This window comes from Salarias fasciatus, chromosome 6 (assembly GCF_902148845.1).
Source record: "Salarias fasciatus chromosome 6, fSalaFa1.1, whole genome shotgun sequence".
Taxonomy (NCBI): Eukaryota; Metazoa; Chordata; class Actinopteri; order Blenniiformes; family Blenniidae; genus Salarias; species Salarias fasciatus.
The window spans coordinates 12,333,377-12,353,259 of record NC_043750.1 but is presented as its reverse complement, the minus strand read 5'-3'; the positions used below and the strand labels follow the sequence as shown (position 1 = coordinate 12,353,259).

At 43.5% G+C, this 19,883-nt stretch overlaps 1 protein-coding gene across 7 annotated transcripts in view; it reads right to left on the bottom strand.

Annotated features, from left to right (window-relative positions):
- The window catches only part of septin9b (septin 9b), a 64,043-nt gene that overhangs the window by 12,885 nt on the left and 31,275 nt on the right, over window positions 1–19,883 (bottom strand). For 3 of the 7 annotated variants that reach the window (XM_030093643.1, XM_030093642.1, XM_030093641.1), the window contains exon 3: window positions 3,470–3,655. In XM_030093643.1, the coding sequence (XP_029949503.1) occupies window positions 3,470–3,655 (186 nt within the window). Of the gene's footprint in view, window positions 1–3,469; window positions 3,656–4,145; window positions 4,271–12,628; window positions 12,681–16,831; window positions 16,876–19,883 lie in introns of those variants that run through there. The other 4 variants (XM_030093644.1, XM_030093647.1, XM_030093646.1 and 1 more) reach the window with 4 other exon arrangements.

The window sequence follows — 19,883 nt, the reverse complement described above, 5'->3', positions numbered from 1 at the left end:
AACATCAGTGAGAGAAAGTGAGAAGAGGCTGGATAATGTTATGACCCTGGAGACAATCGCAAGGATCAACACACTCGGGATAAGAATCTGCTGAAGCTTTTTTCCCACCAAACACTGACTTCACTCTGTCAGACATACAGGACTTCAGTGATGAACGGGCTGCATAGCGAGCATGTTTGACCAGACTACAAATGTAGCAGGACAGCTGCAGGGTCAGATGAGCAACTGGTGGGGGGCCAACAGGACAGATGCACCGTTTTGGCCACACACACACACACACACACACACACACACACACACACACACACACACACACACACACACACACACACACACGAGGGATCGTCCATAGGGGGCAATCTCCCATGAGTCATGTCTGCAGTAACGTGTTTTCCATGGAGCATGGTTGTCTTTGTGATTTATTGTTAAATAAACATGAATTCTGCATGGTGGAGTGTGGCGTTCAGGCACCTCAGGACGATCTGGGAAACCATTTTTTCCCTCAGGAGGACCCAACAGAGCTCATCGCTGGATGATTAAAGAGGGAATTCTCGCACCATTCTATGGTTGTTTTTCTTTCTCATTTAAATCTATCAACACTCATGGCTTTAGTTGATACTTTCCATTATTCTTTATACAACAATTAACCTCATATTTTCCATTCAGTTCTGGATTAGATTAAACTGAAAACACAGTAATGTAATTTTCCCTTATAACAGGAACCATATAAAAACATCTGGAATTTCTTATTGAATCAAGGCGAGACGTGTACAAACAAAACCACTCAGTCTTAAACAGGTATAGTATTTCTACCTCTTAATTCATTACATTTGTGTATAAAAAATGGCTTGGTTTAATAAACCAACAAATAAATAAAAATAAAAGTAAACCAATTTTTTTTTCATCATGACATATGTAACGCTTTCAGCAGATGACCCACTAAAGTGGGACTTGGTTCTAAACTTTAAAAAAATTCTACATTTGCAATTGAATTATTCTTACATGAAAGAATCACACACCAACTGTGCCCTATTTCACATATTGCTCTCTGTTTGCTGCCCCCATGGCGTCGACTGTGGCGTGTGGAGCGTTGCCAAGTTGTCCCCCCACCCCCCCCAACCCACCCCGTGACACCCAAGGCACCCTTTTCCACCTCTTCTCTCCCAAACACATAGATGCTTACACACACACACACGCACACTTCACATGCGGTGTGTCCGGTCACATACGCCCACAAGCAAACACTCGCATTTTCACACTGTGTTTCTCAGTGGCACACACACACACACACTTCTTCGGACACCTTGGCGGTGGCCGGCTCGCTCAGAGGAATGATTAGGCAAATGTGTCTTCATACCGCAAGACCACAGGGGACGGCAGTACGGCCACAGCTGCTCTGATCGTTCACATCCTAACGGACCGTCCACGTCGCCACATGCTAAGACTTTTAAACTAATCAGAAACATTTCAGGAAAATTCATCTCATCAAATCGAGGTTTAGGTAGATCATGGTTAAAGCTGACGGTGAGGTTTGAGCTGGTTAAACTACTTTTAGAAGCAAACCAACACGCATTGCTGAGGAAGTCATGATACAGAAGACACACGACAAGAGCTGTCCAGCATGTGTTGTGTTTACATGCATTAGTCCAATGTTTAAAATGCCAAAGTGAGTGAGGAGGGAGCTAAATGAACACACACACACTCTTCTCCATTTTCAACTTCGGTCTTTACCAGATACCTCGCCACAAGTGTGAGCCTGTGCCCCGTTCCCGACTGCAGCAATGCGCCGTATCAGTCTGGAACAAGTATTTCCGAAATGCCACACGCCCCTCTGTCAGAGTGTTACAACAGAACGACGCATCAAATGAACCAACGGAGCCAAGAAACTTCTCTCACAGAGTAATGACGCATGCCTCAATGGCAGGTCAATACTGGTTTTCACTGAGGCAAACTTCACTGATGTGTTCATCAGGAAAACATTTAGTGACACATTTCTCTGGAAATTCCTGAAAATTACTCAAGTAATGCACAGGATTAACATTAGTAACATGTTTTAGAAAAGTCAATAACATTTTTTTTTTTTTAAAGAGTCGCACACCATATATCACTATTCACATTTCATTTATCCTGGAGGTGTGTCAACACTGCAAGCAGATACGAGTCAGCACTGAGCCAAAACATGCCTGCAAATTAATGACAAGAGTGGTGCACGTGTGTCGTTTAATGCAGACATTTTCTTTTTCTTTTTTTGAAATCTTAAAAGCTATTCTACACTTTCACTTCACCCCTCAAAACTCCCTGCAAATCAACACACCTCTTCTGATCAACAGTATCTATGCAACAAGTACATGTCTGTAATGTTGAGACGTCTCCTTGGAGCTGCGCTGACATGCCGCTGGAGCCGTGTGCAAAAAAAAAAAAAAAGAAGAAGAAAGAAAACATTGCCCTGCAGGAAATTAAATCTGAATAACTGCAGTCTTCCAAAAAATGAAAACAAAACATTAACTATCTAATTGGTAATTCTCATCTCAGCGTGTAATAAAACACATTTGGACATTCCTTTCTCTGCATATGTTTGTTTCTGATGCATAAGCGGCTGCATGCATGCATGTTCGCAGGTGCAATTACAGATAAGTGTATATAAGTGCATATGACTGCACAGACGCGACGGTGGTGATCAGATTGGTGGTGTGTGGCCACAGGAGTGTGTGCTTCAGCTTGTCAGAGTAATTGCCATCATTATGCCACTTTCTTAGTGCGACAGCCTCCTTTTATCCACTCGAGTACGTGTGTTTGTCACACCCCAGACACACACACACACACACACACACACACACACACACACACACACACACACACACACACACACACACACAGGCTGGCAGACTTTTACTCGACCAAGTGAAGCAGAGACACTTTTTCATTTTGTTTGCAGCTACAAAGTTCAAACACACATTTGAAAGTTGAGATGTTTTCAGGTCAAACACGAGCGAACTAAACGCGTCGTGTGTATGACGTGTTTTATGTGACAGTGAGAATTCAGATGGGAAGTGTGTGTGTGTGAGAGTTTAATGCTGACTTGCAGCGCAGCATCTTCAACGTGGTTTTTGCTCTGTTCTACATTTTGTGTCGTTGCTACAGAATATGAAAGTTTTAAATGGTTTCCATCTGTTTTTTTTTTTTTGCAGTGAGTCAATAACCGTTATAAACAAAACACATTTGGGATCAATTACATCTTCAAGTCCTCTCAGGAACATCTGTGTCAGTTTAGATTAGAAAACGGAGCTCAGTGTGGACGGTTAAGGTTAGAAATATTAAATCATGAAGCATTTTCCACAGTTTCCACCTTTCAGTCTATAAATATCTTTTCATACACGATGATCCAGCTGCATCCAGCTCAGCATGTAATTTGAAAGGTTAGAGACGACACATGGTTTCATTAATTGAGGGTTTGAGTGCTGGGACTCACCCACGACCATGATGTTGAGCTCAAAGCCCTGCTTCATGGCCTTCCTCCTCATCTGCTCCAGGATGGCGTCGATGCCCACGTAGCTGAAGTCGCTGGCGGGGGTCTTCTCCCCTTTGCCTTGAGGGCTGGGGTGGTGGGGCTTGGCGGACTCAGACATGTTGCTGTGGCTCAGATTGACCTCTGACCCTGAGGAACACACAGATGAAGCACAAGATTTAACATCTACAGAATGAAACACGGAATCAGGTGAAACACATGCTAAAAGGAGAAAAACCAGCTGCAACACAATGAGCGAGCAACTGTGAACATGAAATCAAACCTGGAGAAAATAAACGACACTAATCTAAGTGGTTCATTTCCTGTGTGAAACAGGATATAAGGCATGAAAAAAAAAAACTCATTTATGAGTGTGAGCACCCAGCCTTGCACAAGTGAGCATGTAAGAACGTGATAATCAGCTAAAGTGTTTGAATCATGAAGGAACAAGAACACAGCTGCTGCTGCTCCCTCAATGATGCAGAAACTTTGAACGGGGGGCTATTTCAACAGCGCACACATGACGAGATTTAAATTCCCAATAATGAAATTTATGGGAGTTAAATCGACAGTGAAATAGGAGTACTGTTTTTTTTTTCTCCTCTGTAACGAATTAAAAAAAAAAAAAGAACAGACTTACAAATGGCAGCTAACTTCACCTTAGAGAGGATCAGCTGCTCCAAGGAAACGCTTGTGTGCCAAGGCAGCGCTGCAACATCAAACTGAAGCTCAACCCCGCTTCGGCTGCCAGATATTCGAGTGTGTGCTTGCAGCAGCAGCAGATTCGCTCGTCTTCATGTAGGAGGAGACTACACTTCCTGTGCTGTGACACAAACTCGTGGCAGCGACTCTGTGAGGTCTGAAAAGCACAGACGCTACAAACCACAGGTGCATCTGCCTGAAACCAAGTGGCAGCAGACATCCTGACTGCATGTTCGTCTCTTTCTGGGTGAGCAGCTTGCACTCAGAGTTTTTGAGTTCTAGCTCTGTTTTTTTTTGGGTCTATCTTCCACAGGCTGGAACAGCTGCAGATACCAGCATTCACAAAGCTATCTGGCCAACTGTTCAGATCTATGTGCTTTTTTTTTTCCCCTGCTGCAAGGAAGGAAAAATATGAGACTAACATTTTTTTTCCGTGAGTGCCATTACAAAGGACGTGTGCACGAAGCAGATATATTGAGAGTTGTGCTTTGTTGTGTCTTCCTGGATCTTTAGACAAGACAAAAGTGTGAGATGGCAGCGAAAGACAGTGGGAGGTTGAAAGAGACGTGATCCGGCTGACAGTAACACTTTCCAAGCAACCTTGAGAAACAGACGTTCCACCACAAAAAAGCTTCCTCTGGCTGCCAGAGATGAGGTGTGCGAGCGATCCGGCCCTCGTCTCTGCACGGCTGCTTTCATGGCGCCTTCAGGGCCCATTTGGCCTCGTGCGCTTGCATGTACGTTAACTTCACAGTCGACCTCCTCCACACTTGGACACAGTAAAAACCAAAGGTGTATATCTATAAATCAACACCCCATTCTTTTCTTGCAAGCAAAACATAAAGAAAACAAGGAAGGCTTACCACAACTTCAACAGTCTCTTTAGTAATCATCTGTCCTTCTAAGTTTCAGTCCTCTGACAGTCTAATGGTTAAGCACTGGACGGTGCTGCCAGCGGTTTGGATAAAATCCAGTCAACCCGTTTTCTTCGGTCAGCATACGATCTCTGCACAGGGTTGTGTTTTTTTTTTTTTTTTTGTACAATTGTTTCTTCAAGTTAAGACAGTTTCTGTTCATGCAAAAAGGTACCTTGAAAATTCAGAAGAAAAGCCCAAATCACACTGCAACGTGAACCTTCTGCTGCCGCCACATCATAAAGATCTGAGGGCTGTTTCCGCTGTAGCGCTGCCATCCTCCAGAAACCTGACACAGAGCTGCTGGCTTCTGGAAGTGAGACAATAACCCCGAGTTGATCGGATCGATTTATCTTTAGGCTTTTGTTTGCATGCCGTCACAAATTGTCACTTGGCTCACCCTGCACTGAACTCTATTACATCCATGGCTGCTTGAATGGCAGCATGCAGATCAGCTCTAATGACGTATTCCAGGTCTGTGGCCAAACTGCCTTCTGGGCAGCGTGACCAATGCCAGCCCCAGGCTTTCTGTTGGCTTACAAGGCTGCTCTCTAAGAACAGGCAAACAGTCCCACTCGAGCGGATGCAAGAAAAACAGGCCAGCGCCAAAAACAGGCGAACGCGACAGACGCACAGAGGGCAGAGGGGACACCGAGACAGACGAAAGCGTCTGCTTGTCAACCGCCCTGGCGGTTTGTTCTCTCTCACTTTTATCACTGCTACTTCCTGGAGATGCCTCCGACAATCTCAGAGCTCTGGGCAACGGAGCCATTAGCAGTTATCAGCTTTTAAAAGTCTACGGCAGAGTATTTGATCATCACATCCGCTTTATGATTTTCCGACGTGCGTTGATAACATCTGCCAATGCAAACCTCGGTATGGATGAAACTGGAGAAAAGCAGGTGTATCCCTGGCCCTGCATTAACCTCTGTTAAAGAGGGAAACAGGAAGAGTTGATCTGCCACTAATCGTCACTGATTAACACTCCAAATGTAAACTATAACAGATTGCCAGCAGATGTTATGAATGAAGCTGGCTTTATATAAATACACAAGGCAGAGAGGGGTTTTTTTTTTTGCCTCATGACATCTAAACGCTGAATTTTAGGATTAGCTGATTTGAGAGCTTTGCTCAATGAATGGAGATGAGGTCAGGATTTTTTTCCCTGCATGAATGGATATATCCCATCAAAGAGATTACTCTGTCTCCAGCCATTTATTTTCCAATGAAGGCATTTATGAGGCTGTTTCAAGTCTCATCTCTGTGTTTTTTCCATGTTTACGTCTCTATTTGTGAGGATCTCATGTTGGTGAGTGTTTGTGACCTGCAGTAACAAAAACAAAACACATTCCTCTCAAGACTTGCAAGGTTTTCTTGTTAATGTCTGTTTTTCTTCACGTTACTCATGTAACGACCTACACAAATAAGTTTCCGTTGTGTGTTTTATCTGGTGAGTGTCTGGTTTCCTGTTTGTCACTGAAGGATTCACAGCAGCTAAACCACAACATTTACATCCGCAGCGAAACGGCTGGTTCGAGTCTGTGGATATACACCCGGAGGTTCGTTTATACTCCAGCAACACCATGACTTGTGCTTGTCATAAGATGTGTGTGTGAGTGAGTGTGTGTAGGAGGGTGGTTCTTAGCTCTGAGGGGAGATTTGCCAATCCTGATGACGAGTGGTTTTAAAATCAGTTTTACTCCGGCTGAGACTTGCGCTTCAGAATTTCAGGTGAGCACACTGCAGACTGAAGAGAGGACATTTAATACTTTAATACAACATGAACTGAAGAGCATGCTGGGAAACGTGCAACCAGAGTTAGCATCCACATTGTACTCCGCTCCGAGAGGCTTCAGTCTCGGATGTCTCTTTAAATCAAAGGGGATCTCATATATAAATAATCTTAATCCTTCTGATGCGTTAGATGAAGTAGTAATTGATGTTTACTGTGCATGCATGGCAATCTTTGAACATGACCAAGCTTTGTAATAACGCATAAATCTTGTAAACATTGCATCATTTTAATGGAAGTGATACTTCACAGTCTTGTTCAGACTAAAGACTGAGACGCTTTCATTAATCATCAACATCAGCGTCGTTCTGCGGAGACTAGAAAACGCCAAGCAGCTTTCCAGCGACCTTCTTGTGTTGCCTGAACCTTCACAAAGCATTAAATTATCAGGGCAAGATCTCAGAAAGTATGAGACATGTAAACAAAGACGGATATCAATAACCACTGCCATAAAGAATCAAACTCCCACTCCGCTCTTTTTCTGTAATCTAATCCTCCTGGAAAACTAAGGCACTGCGTCCACCTTTGATCAGATACACTTTCTCCATACACAACACTGACAGATAACTCAACAGAGCCTCCATTAAAATCCCATCAGGAATATCACATCTAACCCTGTATTTAATATTCACAGAGTGAAGCTGCCATCAACAGGAACAAAGTATGGATTGTCTTCTTGAAAAGCCTCTGAAAAACAAATAAATTCAGTTTCCATTAATCAAACTCATCATTTTTCAGCCCTGCTTTAAATATTTCTTTCTCTCTCTCGACACTGTAAATGAGGAACTTGTCAAAGTGGGAGGATGACTTTGATGGAAGTATTTCACCTCCATAGGTGTACTGTGAGCTGATGGTGTTTGTCGTCAGGACGCTGACGTGTTAGTCAGAGATAAGAGGGTTTCACGTGAAACTCAGCAACAAGGAAATGTGTTCACTAGTGAACTAATTACTTCTATTTTTGAGGCAAGCAAAAAGAAAAATCACTCAACCATTAAAAAAAGAAGCAACTTGTTTTTGAAGAAATCTACTGAAATTCAATTTTCTACTGGTCTGAGGATTAAATTTGCGCTGATGGAATCTCACTGACATTATTTACTGTAAACAAAACCCTCCTCATGTTTGGTCACAGCATCGCTCTCAAACTGACACTGCGGGTCACACAGTGGGTGTATTTGAGTAATGGTGTAGTCATGTAGATAGAAAATAAAGAAGAAAAATAAAAAAAAAACAACTCGAATTGATTAGATTCATAAAGACCTTCCTCGTGAGGAAATGATCAGTTTAGTCAAAAATTGTGTTCTGGAAAAATGTTCAAAGACAAACGGGGAGCTTGTTTTCTTTGTCCTTTGTGTTCCAGGCTCGTCCGTCACTCCTCAGAGCTACTGGGAAGAGACGGCATCGCGTCTGTTCTTTTACTTGCTGCAGAGAGCGCTCAAACATCATCTGCTACCTTGCAGCTCTGCTATTTAGAAAGAAAAAAAAAAAAAAACTCGGTTCCCATGAGGTGAAACCTTCAAACCTCTGGCCCTTTTGTGTGTGGCTATGTAAATGTGTTTTTCTGCTACTGTCCTCTGTTTTTCCCTCTCGAACCGGAGATGACATTTCCACCGGCTCCCTCCGAACAAGGAGAGGTCATTAAGTTTTATGCCTGCTGCTGTTGTCTGCAGATGCATGAAGAGCTGAGCTGGAAATAAAAAAGGCAACAAAAGATTTGACTGACAGTTTTAAGAGTGTTGCACGAATTAGCATAAAGCACAATTCAGCGTTCCTGTAAAAGGACCATCAGGTAGGAGCCCAAAACACAGTGTCGACCAACCGCAGCCTTTTCTCTTCAACACGGCCGATGGAACAAACACATTCAGGGGAATTCGGGATCAGACCACAGTGGGTTTCCAAATTTGAGAGAACAGCACGAGAAAAACAAACCTGGACAAAAAAAGACGCTGTTATTTGAGCTTGTTTGACAAACAATATAGAAGCCATTCTGCCACCAATCAATAGGAGTTAGCATTAATAGCATGAAATAATGTTTAAGGGAATAATTTAAATTATGTTCTTCCTGAAACTTTGGTTACTTTGGATAAAGATGAAGAATTAACAAAAAAAATCTCTTCTCCAGTCTGATTAATGCTGGCTTATATGGTGAGTTTGCAAGAATTAAGAGTATTTCTTACAGTATTACATGCAGTAAACCAGGAACTTGTTCGTTTTTTGTTTGTCAAACTGAAAATTACTGGTGAACAGCTCTCAATATTTTGTTACATGACGCCACAACTGTCAGCAGATAATTTTTATCCTAATTTTGAACAATGAAAGCATTTGTAATAGAGAAAATCCTCAGATTTATCCTTTGATACTGCAAAAGGGGGGCAACATGCCACACTTTAATTGTAAACATGCAAACTCAAACCTCGAGGACGTAACGACACAGTGGCATTCTGTCAACATGTTTTGTTTTTTCTTTTAGTTCCAAACTACACAGCTATTGCAGCTCAGAGGGAGAGTGGGAGAGTTCATGTTAATTCTAATCTGAAAGCGACAGCATGATGGGAATAAAGTATTTAGTGACAGGGTTTAGTCGACAGATAAAAGTTAGAAGGACGGACGAGGTTCTTGCAGGGCCGTCGTGTGCATCCAGGAGGAAAAGCCTCTTCCTCAGCTCTCCACAGAAACACTGAAGATTCAAAATCCCACCACGCTTTCTTTTTTCTTTCCCCCTTTCATAAAACGTCTCTTTCATGTAAGACGACGAGGCAGACTCAGGTCAGCGGCAGGTACAGCTGACACAAACACTTCAGCAGCAGATCCGAAGAATGCTGCGAGCTCACTTTATCTTTCAGTCCTGTCGCTCGCGACGGCCCGCTGAGAATGCAGCCCCCTGCCCCGAAGTGGAGCGAAGCAGATGGTGTTGCTCAGTGTTGAAATACAGCTCTCCGCTGGGGAGCTCCTGGGAGTGTGGATAACAACCTGTCCGCAAACACCTTCAGAACTGTGACGGAGTGAGAAGAGTCCGGGAGGAAGGGTCGAATGTCGAGGGTACACCGAGAAAGAAAGATATGAAATAAATGATAGAATAACAGCGCAGAAGTGGAAAAACTCAGCAAGACCCGAGCTTGGTTTTAGATCAATAGCTGTAAGCAGAGACTGAGAAAATGAGAGAGTGTTGGCCCACACTGCAGGGAAGATGCTGCGGCGCTGAGGACTATTGTGAAAGCCCGCTGCTCTGGGCAGAGCTCGGCGCTGCAGACTCGCAAACCGCAGCCGAAACATTTCTGAGAAGCATGGAAGGGGAACTAGGAGGGTCCGGCCGCAGACCCACCCACAGCTGCAGCAGGGAGACTGGTGTCGGGCAGAGAACATGGGAGCCCAAAGGCCTGTAAAACAAGCAACCGCTGAGCATGAAGTGGACGACTGGTTCAAATACTTCCATACCCAACGAATGTGTGGCTCCTAATGGGAGGAAATGAGAAGTTTCACAGTCCTCTGGGATTCCTGCCACTCTGGAAAATGCTTCCTTTTCACTGAGTGGAATGCATTTAGTTATCTATGCAATACTAACCTTTGACTCTTTTTGTTGGCCTGTTGTGATGCGAAAGTATACAAACAAAGACAAAAGCCTTTTTGTTACTTAACCTTCAAGTGCATAATGAGTTATCAGGGAGTCAATTATGTTTTTCAGGACAAATGAGGGAATTTGTTTAAATAGAGGAGGAATTTTAATATTGGTTTTCAACTGACACCAAGCAACAAGCACCTATTTACGAATACAAGACGACTTTCTCCAATTGGAATCTATGTACAGATGACCTGCAGAGTCTGGAGGGCTCACGATGCCACAGCGGTGGCATAGCTGCGCTCATTCGGCCCTCCTTCCGAGACCCAGCCGGTGCTGGCAGGCCCACAAGCTGTCACCTCTGACAGGACACGACATGTCTGACTTCCTCCCGGCCATGAAACGTAAACAGAAAACACCGACTGCTGCCAGACGCAGAGATAAACTGTAAATCACAAGCCAGGGTTTGTCATGTTGGAATATTTAATCTAAATTTGGGGGCATTTACAAAGAGAAAGAAAAAACAGACTAGTAAAATATCAGTGAAAGTGGAATTCATCCGATTAGCTAAAGGACTTCGCAGACATACAGTCACTGTGGATGCAACACTTTTAGACGGGTTGTTTACAGAGAAACATTCACACCTCTGCTGCCTCAGGGTAGATTCTTTGCTTAAAACAAGGTTTGGATGTGTACTAAATATTTAACATGACTGCAGCAACAGGTTACACCTGTACAGGAGATTTACAGGCAGAAAAGTCGTGTTTGTAAGCCTCGTGTGTATTCCGCAACACAACACTGATTTTCCAGACAGCATCTGCTTGGACTAATACAGCATTAGACTTTTCATTCTCGCGTGGAAAAAAAAAAAGTATTTATTTCATGCTGCCGGCCTCCAACAATTCTAATGAAGTGTTTATCTGTAGTGATTGAATGACTCATTATCAGCAAGCTAATCTGATTAGCAGCACGCAAACAAAGGCTGGATTGATATCAACACGCCTCATTTATAATAATGCTGTCTGTAAATCAGATACAAGACAGAGGGAGGAATTAGTGATATCAAATATATTAAGCCGTACCGCTGATACAGCGGGCCGGCTACTGTGGGAAAATATGGAAATTAATTTCTTAATTCAATAAGGCCGTGTTGGTACTGCGATTCTGTTCAGATGGCTTGAGGGAAGCATGCAAATACATTCTGCTCCTGCAAGATTTCCAGTGTGTACATTGCAATATGGCTGTTGAAACAGGGACATCTGACAGATCTGCGATACACAATGAGCTGACTCATTTGTCGTCTGTGCATGTGTGAATTTAGTTAAGCCTCCATGTGAATTCTGTGAGCAACAGTCAACAAAGAGCCATTCAGCCACCACACTGCAAAGTGGGTAATGGCAAACCATGTGACACAAAGCATCCCCCAAAAGTTATGGCTTCCTCCACGACACACGAGTGACTCAACACAACCTGATCTTCTTCAGACCAGAAGAAAAAGACGAGAATTTAAGAGAGGAGCGACTCTCAAACCCAAAACACAAATCTGTTCGATGTGAATTTAGCAACAATCTCTCCAGAGAGCAAAACAGAATCACATCAGAACAGCTTGGCTCCATCAGTGCTTGGCTAATCCACTGCACTGGATCAAACCGAGCCCAGAAACTCTGATGTGACGAGAGCTGAAGAAGCAAACAGGGCTGCAGAGAAGTTAGAGCACTTTTAACTCAGAGACAAGTGAGGGCTTTCCCCACTGGCCAGCGCTTTGCCTCATTATGAGAGTTTGACTATCCATGCATGCTCCATAGAAGACACAATGGGAGGGAAAAGAAGAAAGAAGAAGAAGGAGAAGGGGGAGGAGAGTGGGGAGGTGGTAGGAGTGGTAGAGCTGACCCCCCCAGAACTCCCCACACCGGCTGAACAAAAGGAAAGCAAAAAGGAAGAAAGGAGAAAATCAGCAAAGCTGTTTTTCAGACAGAAATCTGCAGAAAACTTTCTCGATCTCAACCTGAAAACTTCATATTTGTGCACAGCAGACACAAAACATCTGAAAAAGACACCAAAAGGCTTCAGAACACCAATTCCTCTGCATGTTTCAGCTCTTCACGCCCTTCTTTGGCTCCTTCCTTCAACTTCTGCTGCAGGACAGAAAATTGTCAACTCACCCAACCCTTTCCTCTCCTTCTCTTCTCTTCCCTCCTCTCACACTCCTTCCTCTCTCAATCACAGAGCCAGCTGGTGAGGCTGCTGCTGCAGCTTTGGCCACGCCCACGAGCGGTCATGTGACCAGCATCCCAGTGGCCAGGAAGGCGTTTGGCTGCCACACCCCTCATTCAGAGAAAGTCTTGAAGAACAGAGAGCAAGCTTCTCTACATCACATGTGTCCGCCACAATTAAAGAAAGGAGAGACACTGACAACACAGGAAACATAAACAAACCACAGCGTATGTGTAGGAGGACGGGTGAAAGTGTGTGACTGCGTGCTTGTGTGTTTTCAAAAGATAAGAGCCAATATCCTACTTCCTCATCCTTGTGTGTGTCCATCTGCTCTCTCCCTCCCACTGCTGTTTCACAGAGGATATTAACAACCTTCAATTCTCCATGAGTCTCTCTCGCTCTCTCTCTCTCTCTCTCACTCTCTCTCTCTCTCCAGTCGAGAATTAAACACACGTCTTCATCCTTCAAACTGTGGTGACTCATAAGTAAAGCCATGACTAACACACAATCTAAGTTTAGAAAAATAAGATGTTTTTTAAAATCCCACTCATGGCTATGATTAAAACCCACATGCTGATTTTTTGGGTTAGCAAAACCAAATGTTAGTCTTTGTTATTTTGTTTTTTTGTAAATAGGAAAAATATACTTCATGCCCCGAAGCAGACGAACCCTCACCTTTACCTTCATCCAGTATTCACAGGCCATGAATATGTAAATTGTAAATCTTTGCATTTCTTCTCACACCTCCACCTCACGCCTGCACCTTCAACTCAGCTCATTAAATACAAAAAGCTCGGCTTGTTTTTATGCTTTTGTTGCCTGCAACATGTGAAACAACAGCTTCTCGCCATCACGTTATAGATGCAGAAATGAACCACACATCCGCTCATAAAGAAAGAGTTACATATAAGAAGTCTCCTATTAGAATGGTAATTCATAAAATACAGCTTTTCTAAACATTATGAATGTAAAAATACCAAAAGCATGAGCGTTTAGCTTTATAATATAATGGTTTCCTGAGTGCATGATGAGTGAAGTGCTGGCTGGATTATTGAGACCGTTACTGGATCACTGCTGTTAAGAAATGTATTATTAATTTTGTTCCTTTATTTCACTCTTTCAAAGCCTCTTTGTTGTTTGAAAGGGAAAAAAAAAAACATCATATTTGCATGCTATGAACATTAAAACCATTTTTAATTGAACTGGGTATTGCTTGCTCAGTGCTCTGCTGAGGCTTGATAACAGACCTCTGATTCGAGTCTGTATCAGAGGGACATCAAAGACGTGCGGCTCAGCGGCTCCACGGGAATGAAGCGGGAGGCTTTTAGAAGCAAAACTCACAAAGTCAATTATTACACTGTGTGGCTTTTATGTGTGGGTTTCATCTTCGGACTGCTTCTTGGCTGCGTACGGTTACCAGTAGAACTCAGCTAACTGTTCAGAGATGCGACACAAGTTATTCCTTCTAGCCTCACTTTGAAGCATTTATAAAGCTGTCAGGATATGGAATGAAAAGGTGGTCTTCTGGTCTTTGGTGGTCTTCGGTCTTCTTGTGCTGCAGTGCGTGCTGCTTGTATTCGGTTGCGGAGACCCACCACCGTTCGGCGTACACAAATATATGAAAATCCCCCTCTTCAAACGCGGACTGCACTCAAAATCAAAGTACTGAGGTCAGAATTGGCTGCAGAACAGATGAGTGCAGCTCCAAATCCCAAATGTTGCCTGGAAATCTGTATTGTTCCTGCTTCCTGTGTCCCAGCTCTCCCACAACAGAGAGTCGCATTCATCACATCCAGCGGCCGACGGCACAGCAGTAACGCAGGCAACATGTGAAGAGATGCTCTCTAAGAATAGATTTTATGATAGCAGAGAAATAAAACGTTTGCATACAAAATGAATTTCAGCTGAGCCCGCTGGAAAAAAAAAAGAGAGTGATTAATTGGTTCCTTTGTTGATGTGGGTCAACTTTTTTTGTTTTTCATCGGCACACGGGCTGAAGGTCTGCGAAAGGTTTTCATAACATTCAGCAGAAACGCTTCCTTCCTGTCAAAGCTGGAACCGAATCTCACACTTGGCTGTGGTTTTGTCGGAAATGGGAATACAAAAAAGGGATATGATCTAAATGTGTGCATGAGGCAGGTCTGATCTGAGCAACACAACTTGATAATAAACAGATTACTTTGATTGAATCATGTCAACAAGTTGTTCTCTGCCTCCATAATTTCATGATGCACGTGGATTTGACAAAATATTATAAAGAAAACTACCATTTTTGACTTGATATTCTGACTCAATATATAGAATTAAAATCTTGCAGTTATTTACAATAACTCTCTCCTGCACAGGCTGACTTTAACTCTAATAATTTATCAAAAGATTCAAGAACAAACCATCTGGTAAGATTTTCTCTCTTTTTAAATGGGATCACGAGGAGGATGTGAACAGAGGAAACCTAAATGTCTCCGCCGTCCCACCGAACTGAGGAGCATCCTTTTTACGGCGACACATTTTGATGAATTCCCGCCGTATATCTCTTTTCATCAAAGAAAATATTTTCCATACGTTTGTCGCATGAACAACGTCGCCAGCATGAACCTCGTGACACGCGAGAGAGGCTCTCCTTTTGTGGGAACCGAAGATCAAAAGGAAAGTTTATTAGCCTGACGAAGAGCCTCAAATGCCGCTTTGAGCGGAAAACAGGGCGAATTCAATCAAAAGGAGTGCTTGTGCGTGCATGTGACGAACGCCGGTTCCATGTAAAGTTTGTACTTTGTATGTTTCAAGAACAACTTGTGACAACGACGAGGGCGTTTCTGACTGCTGTTCTCATTAAAACGTATACTGGTCATTCCGACTGCGGCTCATCAGTTCCTGTGCGCTGCGGAGGTAACTGAAGGCTGATATGCGGTGACGGCCAGCATGCTGTGAGCATATTCTGTGATTGGCCCAAAGGTCGGGACTTGATTGCTGGAGGCCACTGAGTGGGGGCAGAGCGCATATGGAGCTGATTAAACCGAGCCCCGCGTGACTCAGCAGATCGGGTGAGTCAGTGACACAGCCTCGCCGGGGGAGCAAGAGCGCTGAGGGACGAGCAGAGAGCAAGAACATGGACGGATATCAGGGGAAAGAGGAGGCGAGGAGTGAAAGGGAAAAAAAAAAAAAAGGAAATAGTTGGAAGGGGATGAGGAGAAGAGAAGGGTGGGGGTGGAAATGTAAGGAACAAGAGGGGGACAGGGAGAGGAGAACATCTGGCCTGGCCTGGATATCTACAGGGAAGATAGCTGTGTCTGCTGGAGACTTCCTGTTGTGATTTTTTTGCTGTGGTTGCTCGGCTCCCCTGTGGTGCAAATGGAGACAGCATATGTGATGAGTGACGACACCCTGAAGTGCCCTCCCAGCCCCAGAACCCCCCCATCACCCACTGTGCCTGTATGAACCGCGCAGACACACTAATCTATGTGTGTATATCTTGAGCTCCTTCACATGTTGACAGTGAAATATTTCACTCCTCCAGATTTATTCGTCCTCAAGCCCGGCCCTGGTCATTTTATCTCAAGGTTACAATAACTCCGGCTCATGTTTACTTTTTCATCAGCTTTTCACAGAGCAAACACGGCGAAAATCCCGCCGTGTTTTTATTAAAATGGCTGCACACCGGGCACATTTTGTGGTCTCAGCAGTTGCTTATGCGGAAGCCTTTTCCCGAAGTGTCTTTCTGAATGTTTTAAGCCACTAAAGCTGGACTCCTGACTTATAGCACTGAGGAGTAAGAAGAAACAGGAGGAAAAAGAAGACTTTACCCCTTTCAGCAACCATACGCTCAAATTAAGTTTTCTTTCAAATCAAACCACAGCAACTCTCGGGCAAGACTGTGTTTGCACAGCTCACGAGAATGAAGCGAAGATCGTCCGATAAAATACGGCATCGTGTCTCATAGCCGAGTTTGAAGTAAACAGTGATCCCTGCACTACGGAAAACTGGAGCAAAGGTCCAACCAGCATCGATGCACCCACTTCCTTCACCCCCATCTGCACAGGATTTGTTATCTAGCCTTTCCTTGATTGGTCTTAATTGAAACCATTGAGTTCCTGTGAAGAAAGAGGCGAGCTCTCCCACATGCACGCACGAAAACAACCGGGAAAGATACTCACAGAGGCTTTCTGACATGTGGCTGTTGTCTATTTCACAAGCAGAAGTCATCTCTCCTGAGCTCCTTTTTCTGTTTCCTCTCGCTCACTCGCAGCAGGATTTGAAAGTAAAATTCCAGCCTCCCTTGTTTTTTTTCCCCTTCGTTTCCCCCTATGCAGCAGCTGCTCTTCAATTTTGTACAACTCTACTGATCAACGAGAGCTAATCGAAGGAGCTACCCTTTCTGGTGTGCACTCAGCAACATGTGTTATCTCATGATGTTGTGCGCTCCAAGCCTCCCCTGATGAACAATAAACAGAGCGACTCCAGGGGATCGGCCTGCTGGGGAATCCCTGGCCCCCTGCTACATCTGCGGGGGCGAAGGGTAGGAATGACTCAACTCCAACAACCAAGAAAAACTCTGTCATTAAACTGTTGGTGCAGTCGATCCAGAAGCGTCGAACAAAAAGTTCTGATGCTGCTTATTGTCTGTAACAGAAACCTTTCATGCGCAGAAAAACAGAAGCAGATTGAGATACAGAGATAATTTCGGCAACTGCAATTAGGAGCGCCTTTGTTTTGCTATTTGTTGCCAGAGGGAGAAGTCGTTTATCAGGGAAAACAAAAGCCAGTTCAGTTTTTTTCACCAAATACTCAGTTTGAATTTGAGAGTGCGTAAAAAAAAAAAACAAAACTAAAAAACTGACTCATCGGCGGCAGCTTGCACTTTCCGCCTGGTTATTCCCCTACATCTGCCCCCTCTTCTCCTGAGTGATGTTGATGTCTGCAGTCTGCTGCGCAGCATCACCAAGAACTTCACGCATTCGAGGCTAGAGGTGAGAGTTCACCCAGAGTTTCTCCTAGCTCCCTCATTCGCGAGTTATTTCCCCACTGAAGACGGCATCCTTTGAAGAGGGTAATTTGCTAAAAGGCACAAGGCTGCAATTATATCATCGAAATCCAGCATTTCAATGCAAATCTCAGTTATGGCTGAAAATCCAGGGAAAAGTCAGTGTTTTTAAAGTGACTGACAAGAGAGTTCACAGAGGTACTTTTACTGTTTGCATCTCAAAAAAGATGCAAAGTGAAAATATTACTCTATAACTATACTTTGGAATCTCTTTAACGTGTCTTAGGTGAGTTTCTCCAGCATCATTCAGAACAATCTGATTTTATATTAGTTTCTTTTCTGATGATATTTGACATTTTCAGTGATAGGCAAACAGAAAATTGAAGAAATTGGGAAAAAACAGCAATAATAGAGATATGCAAAGCACTTGGTTTTAGTCTGTCAACTAGCCAAAGGCTGCTGTATTTATGTCCTGTACAGTACAAAGTAAATAATATCACCTCTTGCAGTAAAAAGGGTGACAACCGCATCGTGTTATTCTTTCATTTTTCTCAAATGGCCACCTCACACAGACTCACACATGAATCCTTTTGCTCCCTCGTGCACTCATCCCAGCAGATGGCCCAAAAGGCCATCTGTCTGCGCACACGCACAAACAACAATAAATGTTGTCCTTTCTAATGTTTTCTGTTAACCAACAGGAGCGTCGTTAGCGGGCAATGTGGGAAAGCAGGGTTTAATATGAGCGCTTCATCTTCATTTATTGAAGCGGCGTGTGTGAAAATAGAAGCTTTAATCGTTGCACACTGAGCTAGATCAACTATTTGGATTTATTCACATGAATTAAGAGTTAATGAACCGTCATTATTACTAAATAGAATGATCTGGCCAGTTTTATTAAAACAATATACAACAGAAATCACTGCTATTTTTCTTTTGTTTTGCTTGTCTCATAGAGTTATCTGCAAGCATTTCGGTGCAGCAATTAAATATTCAATCTTTAATCTGACAGGCATGTTTCTGTGGGTCAGCCGGCTTCAGATCAACTTTTAAAAAGGGTTTTCTGATAACATGGTGTTTATCTCCCATGAAGACCAGGTATGACTCTCCATTCCCCGTTTCTGTGGCAAAGATAAGAGACATGTGTTTCTCATCAGTTTCTTCAACAAAGGGATTATAGAAATATCTCACGTCATGTCAAACAAGCAGGAGGATTAAGACAAAGATAATAAAAAAAAATGCATAATTGTCATTTAGTTAGATTCAAATGGCTCAGATGATCTGTGTTCGGCTATCTGCTCATTGTCTGTGTACGTAGGTCCAAAGTTACCTTATAAAACCATCTGTGGAGAATAATGCATGAGCATTATAGCTAAAAGAAATCCTTAGACGGATGAAAAACTGAATAATGTGTGCCTGTTTGTTTGACTTGCTATAAAAATGAAATGTGTGAGTGTATGAGGGTTCCCAGCATGCAGCAGAAACTGAATGAAGAAGGGGTGTTTACAACTGTGGTGGGATTTGGCGTAATGACTGAAAGGGACAAAGGTCTTTCTGCAGTGGTGGGAAACTTCTTTAACCCTTGACTTCCCCCAGATGCTCAGTGTAAACGTCAACTTCCGAAAGCCTTATCTGGGGGAGAGGGGAACTCTGATGTGTGTGTGTGTGTGTGTGTGTGTGTGTGTGTGTGGGGCAGAAGGGCCTGTCCCTTTCCCATTGGTCGGCTCCTCCCCCTTCCTCCTTGAGTAAGACGCTCACTAAAGCAGTTCATGCCAAGTCTTGCCAGTCCAGCATCTTCACTTCAAACACATATTTAATAAGCGGCAGTTCAGATGATCAATTATGATGTTAAAAACTTTCATTTAGTAGAAAGAGAAAGGCCTGACACCTCTGTGGTAATGCTTTTCTGCAGGAGGAACTCGTCTGCGGTGCAACTTTCCAACCTCAGAGCTCTTTATCAAGGACCAACCTTCAAAGGAAGCACACGGATACTAAGAATAACACGCATTAACATCCTGCACTAATGATAACACTGAAGAAATTTTTTTAAAAAAAAGGAAGGAAAAAAGGAGATAAACTCGTCTACCTGTATGTGTAGCAGTATGACTGTATTCACCTATCACACACTGCCTCCTGGTGGCTGCTGGGGGAAGTACGGCCGCAGTGGAAGTCACAGTCAGGATGATGTGAAGTGACACTAGTCGCTGTTATCGCTGCAGGACATT